The following is a 12,201-nucleotide window of genomic DNA, read 5'->3' on the forward strand; positions in this document are numbered from 1 at the left end:
CATGAATGAATTGTCATTGTGTTGACCTATCACAGAAAACATAATTTTTCCACTTTTTCTTTTCTTTTTCTTTTCTTTTTCTTTTCTTTTTCTTTTCTTTTCTTTTCTTTTCTTTTCTTTTCTTTTCTTTTCTTTTCTTTTTCTTTCTTTTCTTTTTTTTTTTTTCTTTTTTTTTCTTTTCTTTTCTTTTCTTTTCTTTTCTTTTCTTTTCTCTCTCTTATTAAGGACCATTAAATTCTTTCATAAAGGAGTGAAGTAAATTTCCCTTTGAAAAAATTTCAGAACAAGAATAGAGGAGTGGTTGCGCATCATGCTGGAGTGGGACCCTGTTTTGCGAGGCCAGGTGCTGGACGAGGGCGGGGCCAAGCAGTTTGTGGCTTTCAACATGATCAACGACATTTTAAACAAGAAGGTGAGTTTGGGTTTAAATTTTAGGGGCGAAGAAGTAGAGATATATATATGATATATATAATATATATAAATAGATAATATATAATATATATGTATATTTTATATATATATATTAATTATATATATATATATATTTATTTATTATTTATTTATTTATTTATTATATATATTTATTTATTTATATATAATATATTTATAAAATATAGTTATTTATTTATTTATTTATTTATATATATTATATATATATATATATAATATATATATTATATATATATATTTAAAGTAATATTAATTTATATATATTTTTTTTTTTTTTTTTTTTTTTTTTTTTATGTGTAATTATTATATTATTAGTAATATTATAATGTATATATTATATATGTAATTTTTAATAGTATATTTTATACTATATAATATATATATTATATATAATATATAATATATATAATATAATGATATATATAATATATATAAAATAATTTTTATATATATATAATATATATATAATTTTAATAATATTATATTATATATATTATGTATAAAATATAAAATATAATTATAATTTTTTATATATAAAAAAGATAAATATATAAAATATATAATATATCACATATATATATATACATATATATATATATATTATAGATTTTATATATATTAATAATTTTTTTTTTTTTTTTTTATGTGTATATTATTTTATATTATATATTTATATATTAATAGATAAAATATATATATAATATTATATAAATATATATATTTATAATAATTATATATATAATATATATATTTATATATATATATATATATATATATATATATAGATATTTTTATATTATATATAATATATATATATATATTTATATATTTTATATATATATATTTATTATAATATTTTAATTATAATATATATATATATATATTTATATATAATATATATATCTAATAATATATATATATATATATATATATATATATATATATATATCTATAATATATATTTATATATATATATATATATATATATATATAGATTATTATTATATATATATATATATATATATATATATAAAATATATATATTTTATATATAATATATATAATATATATTATATATAAGATATATATATATATATATATATATATATATATATTATATATAATATATTAATATATATTATATATAAAATATATATAAAATATAATTTTATAATATATATTATATTAATATATATATATATTATATAATATATATATATATATTACATATATATATATATATATATATTTTATATATATATATATATTTATATATATAATATATATAATAAACATATATATTATAAATATATATATTATAATATATATATAACAATATATATATATTTTTATATATATATATATATAATATATAATATAAAATATAATATATTATATATATAATATAAAATATATATATATATACAATATATATATATATATAATATATATATATAATAATTTTGTTTTATTATATGTATATTTTATTATATATATATATATTTTTATTATATTATATATACACATTATATATATTTTTCTATAATATATATATATATATATATATATATATATATATATATATATAAAATATAAAATATATATATATATTTTTTTTTTTTTTGTTTTTTTTTTTTTGTTATTTTTATTATTAGTTATTATTTTATTATATATATATTATATTTTTGTTTTATTAATTATTATTTATTATTTTATATATATATATTAATAATATATATTTTATTATATTTGTTTGTTTTTTTTTTTTTATATATATATAAAATACATATATATAATAATATATACTAATCTTATAATTAAAACAGGGTGTTTGTGTGTGATTTTTATTTTATATATGTATATTATATATATATATATTTTAAAATTTTATAAATATAATTTATAATATATAATATATAATATATATATATAATATATAATATATAATTTATATATAATAATATATATATAATATATATATATCTATATATATATATATATATAAAACATACTACAGTCATTATTACATATATTTTAAAATTTTATATATATTATAAAATATATTAATATATATATATATATTATTTATTATATATAAAAATACATTTGTGGATGTTGGGTGGTTGTTTTTAATATATGATATTATTAAAATTATATGTGTTTAATTGCTATTATAATCTATTTATGTGTATAATGGAGTATTTCTGGTATAAAAATTTTTTAATTTTTATATACTTATGTATATATATAAACCCAGTGATCTATTCCTATGCCTACAATGAATATAACTTGTAGAGGTAAGAATACAAATAGTAGTTGAAATATGTTGTTCTATTAATCTGGACCAATTTTCTTAGTTAACATATATCTTGGACGAATTTCATTGTTGTAGTTCTCCCCCATTGTCTTTAAATTATAGATAATATTATTATTTATTTTATTAAACATCAACTATTAAGATTTATATTAATATTTTATATAAGTCCCCCTATTTTTTTCCTTTTTTTATTTTATGTAACTTATAAATTTACATTATACATATCCAAAAGATATTTGGAATTACAAATTTTAAATTTTTTTTTTTGATTGTGATTGGTAATATGTATCAATGTCTGTGTAACAAAGCCCCCATATACAGTAATTTTAGGCTACTTATTTATTCTTCTTTCTATCTTTTTAATATTTATAATATAAATTTAAGAGGAATAAATTAAATAAGATAATTTGTAGTTAAAACATAAACAAAAAAAGATGAATACTATTTTTTTGTAAGATTTTTAATTGATTTATTAATTTAAATTTTATAAAATGTTTTTTTTTTCTTTCTTTCATTTTTGTTTTATTTTTCATAAAAAAGTAAAAGAAGATATACATTTTTAATTCCCTAATAAAAAATTTATACTAAATTACCTCACTTTTATATAAAGGATGGAACTATGATACATTTCAACACCTATATAAAGATTCTTTTATTAATTGAAGTTTGCCTTCCTTCATGTTTTGTTCTATGGATTGTGTCAATATGAGTACAAGTTCCTCAGTGTGCACAGCATCTTCAGTTGAATGGGGGTTGGCTGGAGACAAAATCTATCCCAGGGGGCCCCAACATTTTCTGCATCCATGCTGGGTCAGGATAAAGCCCAGAGACAGTATTAATGTTTCTTGGTTATCTTATTCTCTTGAAAATATTTCACTTGAGAAAGGTACTTTTTTATGAATGAAATATTTTGAATTTATGATTATTTATTGCTTAAATCCTGAATATTTTTTTCTTTTGGCTTCATTTTTTATTCAGAATTTTTTTTTATAATGTTTTCACATTCTTCTTCTTAATTTTTATAATGAAGATAATGCTTGAATCTTGCAGTCATTAGGCCCAGTGCCCCCCTTTCCCCTTTTTGAGGCCAAAAGGACCCGAACTTGAAAACAGAGACCTTAATGTGGAATCATTTTTTTTCCTTCATCATTTCCTTACCCTTTCCAGAGAAGTTTCTGTAGTTTTAAATTTTTTTGCTTAATATATTCTTTGTTTTAATTTATCCCCAATAGTTCCAATAAACAGAAAATTACAAAGGTTTTTAGCCCACATTTTTCTGTTTTTGTGATGTATACTGTACAAGTCCCGTGTTAAAGAGCACTATTGATAAGAAAATTCAGTGTAATTCTAATTCCGATTTTCATTTTTTATTTTTTTATGAATAATAATTAAGTAATATGGAAAGAGTTTTTTTTCTTTAAGGCTTATAATTGCCCTTATTAACCAAAAGGCAGAGAATGTTAGTGACTTTTTTCTTTATGATGGCTTCCGACATGATATTTGAAATTTTAACCTTTAAAGATTCATGTCTTTTATGTTCTGTTTTTTGTTCTTGGTTTCTTGGAATTTTTTTTCTATAGTAGAACTTTTATTTTATTGTGTATAAACTTTAGGCATTACATCAAATGGAACCCATAGTTTAACAAGTTAATTGAACATAGTTTAATCCAGACCACCTCAACCCAAACTGTTTTTGTTGTTATAACCCCTCGTACTTTTTATTTTTATGAGAGAAAGTTCCCTGTCAAGGATCCCTACAAAGCAGAGATCTTTTAAATTTACCAAAAAGGTTTGTTATTCATTGGAAAAAACCCCTTTCTATATCTCCCTTTCTATTTCTTGTTTTATTTTGATATACTGCAGATTATGACATTTAAACCATGGTCCCTGTGTACTGCCCCAAAATGAAAAGTAGTTTTAAAGACAAACCCTCTACAGGTTCCCAGTCTTGGCTGGCTCCCCACCAAACCCCATGTGTGTTGCACAAGCTCCTCCCCTCCCCTGCGTAAGATTTTCTTTTTTCTTGGTATAGTAGTTTTTTTTTTTGATTTTGCTGCTTATTTGTATCTGTGTTTTAGTGGAATGAATGTTTTCTTTGACAAGATCCATATCATTTTGTAGAGGTCATTATACAATAATATCTAGTAACATTTTTGGTTTGTCTTTTTTTTTTTTTTTTTTTTTTTATATTCTTTTTTAATACCCTTCCCTATTGCAAGGAAAGATAATTGGGTGCGTATATCCTTGGAGGGCCATTTTCCAACATGGCCAAAGATTCCTTCACACCTTTATAAGGCAATAAATAACCCCTTGGAAAACCAAATGGTCTTCACCTCCAGGTTTGTGCATATGCGTCATTTCCCTCCCTGGTTCTCATTATCGATTACTTAAGCCCACGGAATTTTTCCTCTGTCTTCACCCAAGAAACGACGTAGTCACACAGCCTTGACAGTTTCAGGGTCTAAGTTGCCACCAAATCCTGTGTTGTTCCAAGATCATTCCTTTTTATGTTTTCTTATCCATATTTCATAAATGAATACCAAAGATAATCTGGAGAATTCCCATTTTGTGCTTATACATTACTTTGTTATTTAAGGTTAGAAGTATTATTTCTTTCACCCCAAAAGCTATACACGGAAGAAATAATAATAACAAGTACATTGTTGATGTCCAACAACTAGAAATCATTTCTTAACACTGCCTGGAAACAAGTTAATTGGACAAGGAGTATTTTCCTTTCTTTAGGTTCTTTAATCTTCCCTCGATGCATTGCAATAAAAAACTTTGTTTAAAAAATCTAATCACTCCAAGTTTTACTAGCATCATTTTCTTTTTCATAATGGTAAAAAAATACCTGATATTGAAAGAGAAGTAACTAATAGATCATTTATTTGATTGTTCACTAGTGTTTCTTTCATTAGTTAGAGTCAGAATTCTCTGAAATTCTTCATGATGAAAGTTTTGTAATTGTGTATTCTAACTTAGGGATAATTCTAATTAGATTAACAGCTGGAGAAGACCATTATTGTAATCTAAGAAGAAGGAATAAAGAGCAGCGTGCTACACCACATGATAATACAGACATGTGCAAGTTGCTGCTACAAGCTTTGAGAAAAAGGGACAGATTGCAACAAGATCTTTATAAACACGTAGAGTAAGTTGTGCATTATTATACATGATATATATTAGATATACAATTGTATATATATTTATTTATTATCTCCCCATTTTCATTATTATTGATGAATACTTAGTAAAATTTGAAATTTCTGTTCTATCATTTTACTTAAATAATCAATTTATATGAAAATAAATCTGACTTGATATTTGTCTGATAGGAAACAGAGTGAATGTTGCAGTGAAGTAGCTGCTCTCTCTTCACCATTAGAAGCAGTTTTGCAAGATGCAGCAAGAACCGCACAACACATATCTTCACTTCAGAAGCAACGCCAGAAGGACATTTGGAAGATCATGGAAATTGCAGTAAGTTGCTGGGGATTTCTGTGATATGTTGTTGATCTATTGTGGGAGTATGCTATTAAAAAATGCATGTGACAGTTTCTTATTATTTGTCAGTTTTCTTTTATTATTCCTTAATCATTGCAAGGCATCTCTGCTGCTGAAGTTAATAAAGAAATAAAGAGATTTTTAGGGGCAAGCAGTGACTATTGTAGTAGTGAAGGTACATTAGGATGTTAGGAAAGATTAAATGATATAAATTTTATGATCTTATACCTAAGTGATTAGAAGTTTTAGTCCAGAGAATTAAACCTAAGTGAGAATTGAATGGCATAAAGTGATATGAGGTTTTAATTTTTCCTTCATTTCCTTAATATTATTCCTGATTCTAACCAATTTACCACAGATTAACCACAGCCGTACTGCGGGGACAGCAGCTGGAATGGCCCAGGCGCCCCAGACCATTCCAAATGCTTCGCAGTTGCCAAAGAAACCCCCATCACCAGCAGTCTTGAGCTCACTCAATAATTTGCTTGAAAAGTCAAAGAAGGAATCAGATGCCATTATAGCTGAAAATCGTGCTCTTCGTTGCCAGTAAGTTTTATGAATTTATCACTTTGATTTTACTGCATTTGTCTTTTCTAAGATAGGGTAGGTAAGGAGCAAAGTAAAAACTTCAGTGGATAACAATTTTCTTTGCCAGTATTGCTGTTCATCCATAATTCAGAAAAAGTCATTCATGTGAAACCTATTTACAGCTGTTAATATGTTATCAACAAGCAATGTGGAGTATGTAGTGAAAATCAAAATAAGTGATCTTCCCAATAGTTGTTCATTTCACTTTTTGTCTTGACAGTATCTAGTGAATTACAGGCATTGGTCTTTTTTAGAGTAACTGTGAAATATTCACAATCACAAACTTTAGAAAGATTGCGTAGTGAAACCATAGTGCACTTATTCAGTTATTATTGTGCCATAATGTCATTAGCTATATTTTTTCCTTTACACAGGTGTAAGGTATTGTAAAGCTATCTATTGCACATGAATGTTTGATTCAAATATCTAGGCAACATCTTTTGATTCTATGAAAATATCTTTTATTTCTATGGACAAAATATCTTTATTGCTTCTAACCAATTCCACATAATTTTATGAGGGAAGAATGTGCAGGGGATATATATTGGTGGAAATGTTTGGTGGTGCATGACATATTCCCAAACTTACCAAATCCTAGAATTAGCATATTATTATTTAGTTACTAAGTGTTTTTTTTTTTTTTTTTTTTTTTTTTTTTTTTTTTTTTTAAGGGGAAAACACAACTAATGCCCATGCACACTTTCAGGATGGTTGAGATGCTCTCAGGAAATGTAAACTCCAACCTTGTAATAGGCGCAGCCAGGTCTCCAACTGGCCTGAGCCCTCCAGTCACAGCAGATGGCCTCATGCTGCCACCAGCCTTGCCTGAGAAGAGGACTCCTTCCCCAACCAGTCAAGCAGCACTGAATAAGAAGGCAGTTGAAACTTCCTTGTAGTCTTCTGCTGATATATTATGGAGAATTTTAAATATTTATTTTATATTCTTTAGGTATCTCAGTTAGTGAACCAGCTCACTGACTAGAAGACTGATGATAATACTTTCTGCAAGTGACAGATGTGGAGTATCTGCTTAATATAAAGTAGGAAAAATTGTGTCCAGTATGGAGATATATCACCATTAATCTTGTACCATATAATTTATTTACAATATATTCTACATATACAGTTTATCAGTTATGTAATTATATTGTTATTTGAAATATCATACTAGAGATTTATATGCAGCAGGAACTGCTTTGTTATGTCAGTTGAACTCCTGTGGAAACGAGAAGCGCACACACACAGACACACACACTCACTCACTCACGCACTCACACACACTCTCACTCTTATATGTGAATGATTCGATAACGACTCTGTTCTAGAAAAAAATAGAGACTTTTTTATGATGGTTAATTTTAAATAGCTAATGTGTGATATGTGCTTCACATCGTATGTTTTGGGCTTTTTCTTTTTTTCTTTTCTCATTTTTTCTTTCTATCTTCTTCCACACATTCATTATTGCTGTAAAAATATTCTAGACAAGATTGGGGATTGCTAGGTATTCAACTGTATGTGACTTAACTTAGAGTGTTCTTGCTGGCTTTATTTGAAATTTAGCAGTTCTTAAGTTAAGGAATGTTTCTTTTCTATGCAGGAGAATAGAGGTCAGTTTGATAATTTATGAATATCCATTATAAAATTAATAACTGAATGGAATGCTTTACATTGCTGGTGAAGGTACAGTTTGATGAATCACAAATAGTTTCTAGCTTTTCTTCACTAACCCATAGATCAACTTGCCCACTGAATCTTTAATAAAACTGAGAAAAAGCAATTGTAAGCATACCATTCTGCTTATGATTTTTTAGCCACAAAGGTGACATTTAGTTCAAATACATGTGACATACAATATATGCATTTCTTTGTATTAAAATTACACTGTTTTTCTACACATCAGCATACCTAGTGAATGACAATGTTTTATCAGATTTTTTTTTTCAACTTTTAATTCAAAAGTTGCATTGCATTGATCTGAGAACCTATGTCACATAAACAGCAGAAAGTGCCTTTCTAAAAGTATTCATTTAGGAAATGATTATGCCATAAGTTTATAAAGAAAAATGAGAGAAAAAAATCAATAAAAGTTACAGTCAGAAAGTAGAAGCTCAATTTTTGTGTTCTATTCTATTTATTTCATTGCCTAAAAAGGTGCATAATAAGTAGGTGCCAATTTGTTTCTACTGTTTGTATTTCCTCTATTTTAAAGCCAATTTGTGCATGTATGTCAGGGTGCTTGTTTGTGAGTTTGAGTGCATCATTGTATTTGTACATGTTATTGATGTGGGTGTAGAGAAAGAGATAAGAATGAGAATAAATGTCTTCACAGAGCAAGCAATGTCTTTGACTGGTTTTGACTACATCTTCATCAGAAATATAGATATTTCTGACAAAGATATAGTTAAAACCAGTCAAATACATCTCTTGCACTGTGAAGATATTAATTCTCATTCATACCTTCTACATTTGTTGCAATGAACACTGTTAATTGTGTGGATATGTTTGTGTATGCATGTATATGTTTGTGTATGCAACTGCAATTGTGTCTGACAGATGTAAATGAAATGACTTCATTACCAGGTCACTCCATACTTAAAACAGATTTATACAAATATTTTTAAAATGTTTCTTTTGTCACAAATGATCTGTAATGCAATTGCTATATTATATTTCTATTTTAGTTTCATTGGTATATGTGTAGCAAAAGGACTGATACTTATATTTTCTTCCTGAAACTGTAGGATATGTAATAATTCTAAACATGTAGATTGTATGCATGTGGTAGATTTTTTTTTTTTTTTTTTTTTTTACTAGCTGATATTATTTTGTGGATACATAATAATGACCATTTTTTTTTGGTGTCTGTGATACCAAGTGTTCGGTATACATTATAGTAACACATTATAGGTGCTTTTGCAAGAATAACTCTACCTAGTCTTGAATATGATGTAGGAGTGAAAATTCATGTTTTTCTTAATTAATCACAAATCAACACTTTCACATGCACACACCTATTTCTGATGAAATGAGAAAAATGTGTCATTATATAATAATTTTCAGCATATATGGCTTGTAATTAGCTTGAAATTAAGCATGTTTTGTCATCATTTTCATTGTTAAAATATGTAAATCATTTTATTAATGTGACAAGAAAATCAGTTCACAGGTTCGGTTAATGTACACCATGGAAACATGGGGTAGAACCATAGTGATACATGTAAATATAGATACTTGTATATGAATTGTGACTGTATACTTGAGTATGTAACATACATTCTCAAGAAGAAAAAATTCTTTGGGTTATGCTTAACCCTTTCCCGCCGGGTAGTATTCATAGTGGCCCTGGCCTCGCTGCTGGGGGCTTATATCGTCACCCTAGCATGCGCAATCGCTCATGCCAAATGCCAGCATCCCTTGCGATTTCTTCGTAATACTACGAGCATATATTGTATTTTCAGTTATCATTGTTTTCTAAAGTCTCTATTTGCCATATTTCCTGATAAATCAAGACTGAAGGATATTTTTGTTGTTATATAGACTCCATAGTTGATCATTATTTGCTCTATAGTCTGAATAAAATAAGCAGTGTGTGGTATCATGGAGTTGAAGTCGTAGTTTTTTTTTTTTTTTTTTTTTTTTTTTTTTTATATAGTAAAAATGAGAAAGTGTTAAAAAGACTTGATCTCATTTTCACTGGCAGAAAAATAATATTTTGCCGTGATTGTAACAAAAAAAAAAAAAAAAAAAAAAAAAAAAACATGGCATGTACATACATGCCCCCGGCAGATAGTCCAGCCATGCCATGGCATGTACGTACATGCCACCCGTCGGCAAAGGGTTAAAGTCCTTGTCATAAGTTCTCCATATACTGTATATGGTCATTCATATGCTTCTTATAAGTCTATCCTCTTTGAACTGGCACAGATATTGTTGCCAGTGCCTGAGCTGGGTTTTTTTTTGTTTTTTGTTTTGTTTTGTTCTTGTTTGTAATGGTCCAGCAATGGGATCAAATATTGTTCTTCACAGTGAGAGGCACACTATAATTTACTGAGCCATGACGCTGACAATATTTCCATACTAATGTGTAGTAGTATGCATAGTTTATTACAGTATACCATACAACTTGTTTTAGTTTTTGTATGGTAAAAATGGTAATGACAAGTATTCTCAGTATTCTCAGAAATATATGAGAGCTTTAACAAGAATTAATTAAGGATTATTTATTGTTGCTCTGTGAATTATTTTATACAATATTTTAGAGCCATCAATAGCAGATAACTTATCACATATCACTTGGTAATACAGACAGCAGAGTGAGTACAAAATGCGTCTTATGACTACCCACTAGCAAGATGAATAACTGTATTGTAGGTTGTGGATATTGTATAAGCATCAGACTAAATGCTATATTGTGCATTTTATTTTTCTCATTAGAGATTATGAGTATAGTTCTGTGAAGTGTGTGAGTACCTTGATGATTTTGTTATATTTTGGTTATAGTAATTTTGAGGTTATCTCAAAGTAATTACTTGTCTTGTTATTTGTCATGTGGTTATGTACTTTGATCTAAAAAAAAAAATTATGTAGGTTTTCTGGTTTGTAGTTAATATTACAAAAAAGTAAATATATTGTATATAACTAATAAAAACTAATATTAGTAGCACTACCAATTTATGGAAGTTTTGTTGTCATTTTTTTTTTTACACTAAACATCAGGTATTATTTGTGAGCTCTGCAACCTTATCTGTATAATATTTGAAGGTTTCCCATCTTGTCATGTTTATTTCATCTTTATTATACAAAGTGATGCATTAAATGTGATACAGATTTGTAAATAAGTTATACAACTAAACTCTCTGGATTGTTTTGTCTAGTCATTTTGTACTAAGATCATATTAATAAATCAAGTGATTATAATTTGCTTTTCATTGAACAAACAAACAGACACACACACACACACACACACACACACACACACACACACACACACACACACACACACACACACACACACACACACACACACACACACACACACACACACACAGTGGAATGCAGTGTTAAATATAGAGAGAATCTGGCAGTGGATGGTCTAGTCTGATAACCATGGATTATAAGAATGTGGATAATTCATGGTGAAAGAGGAAAATGGCTGATAAAGTAAAAAAAAAAGTGAAAATTGAAAAAGATTGTGATGCTTTGTGAGGGAGGAAAAGTGATAGCGAATCCTACGTGCAGCTCCATTTTGGTGTTTAATTGACAACAGCTAAGATTAGACCAAGAAAGTGAAGTTAGCAGAAGCAGCAGTTAAAACTGAAACTATTGAAGGCAGGCATCCT

The 12,201-nt window shown here is 26.6% G+C and overlaps 1 protein-coding gene across 1 annotated transcript in view; it reads left to right on the forward strand.

Annotated features, from left to right (window-relative positions):
* LOC119579884 overlaps window positions 1–10,402 on the forward strand; it is a 20,533-nt gene extending 10,131 nt beyond the window's left edge. Inside the window, exons 7-13 of the mRNA XM_037927735.1 lie at window positions 283–445; window positions 3,501–3,577; window positions 4,706–4,772; window positions 5,689–5,921; window positions 6,106–6,250; window positions 6,633–6,820; window positions 7,569–10,402. Coding sequence (XP_037783663.1) covers window positions 283–445; window positions 3,501–3,577; window positions 4,706–4,772; window positions 5,689–5,921; window positions 6,106–6,250; window positions 6,633–6,820; window positions 7,569–7,758 — 1,063 coding nt within the window. The 3' untranslated portion in view covers window positions 7,759–10,402. The remainder of the gene's footprint in view (window positions 1–282; window positions 446–3,500; window positions 3,578–4,705; window positions 4,773–5,688; window positions 5,922–6,105; window positions 6,251–6,632; window positions 6,821–7,568) is intronic.
* Window positions 10,403–12,201: the final 1,799 nt, after the last annotated feature.

This window comes from Penaeus monodon, chromosome 13 (genome assembly GCF_015228065.2).
Source record: "Penaeus monodon isolate SGIC_2016 chromosome 13, NSTDA_Pmon_1, whole genome shotgun sequence".
In the NCBI taxonomy this organism is placed as follows: domain Eukaryota; kingdom Metazoa; phylum Arthropoda; class Malacostraca; order Decapoda; family Penaeidae; genus Penaeus; species Penaeus monodon.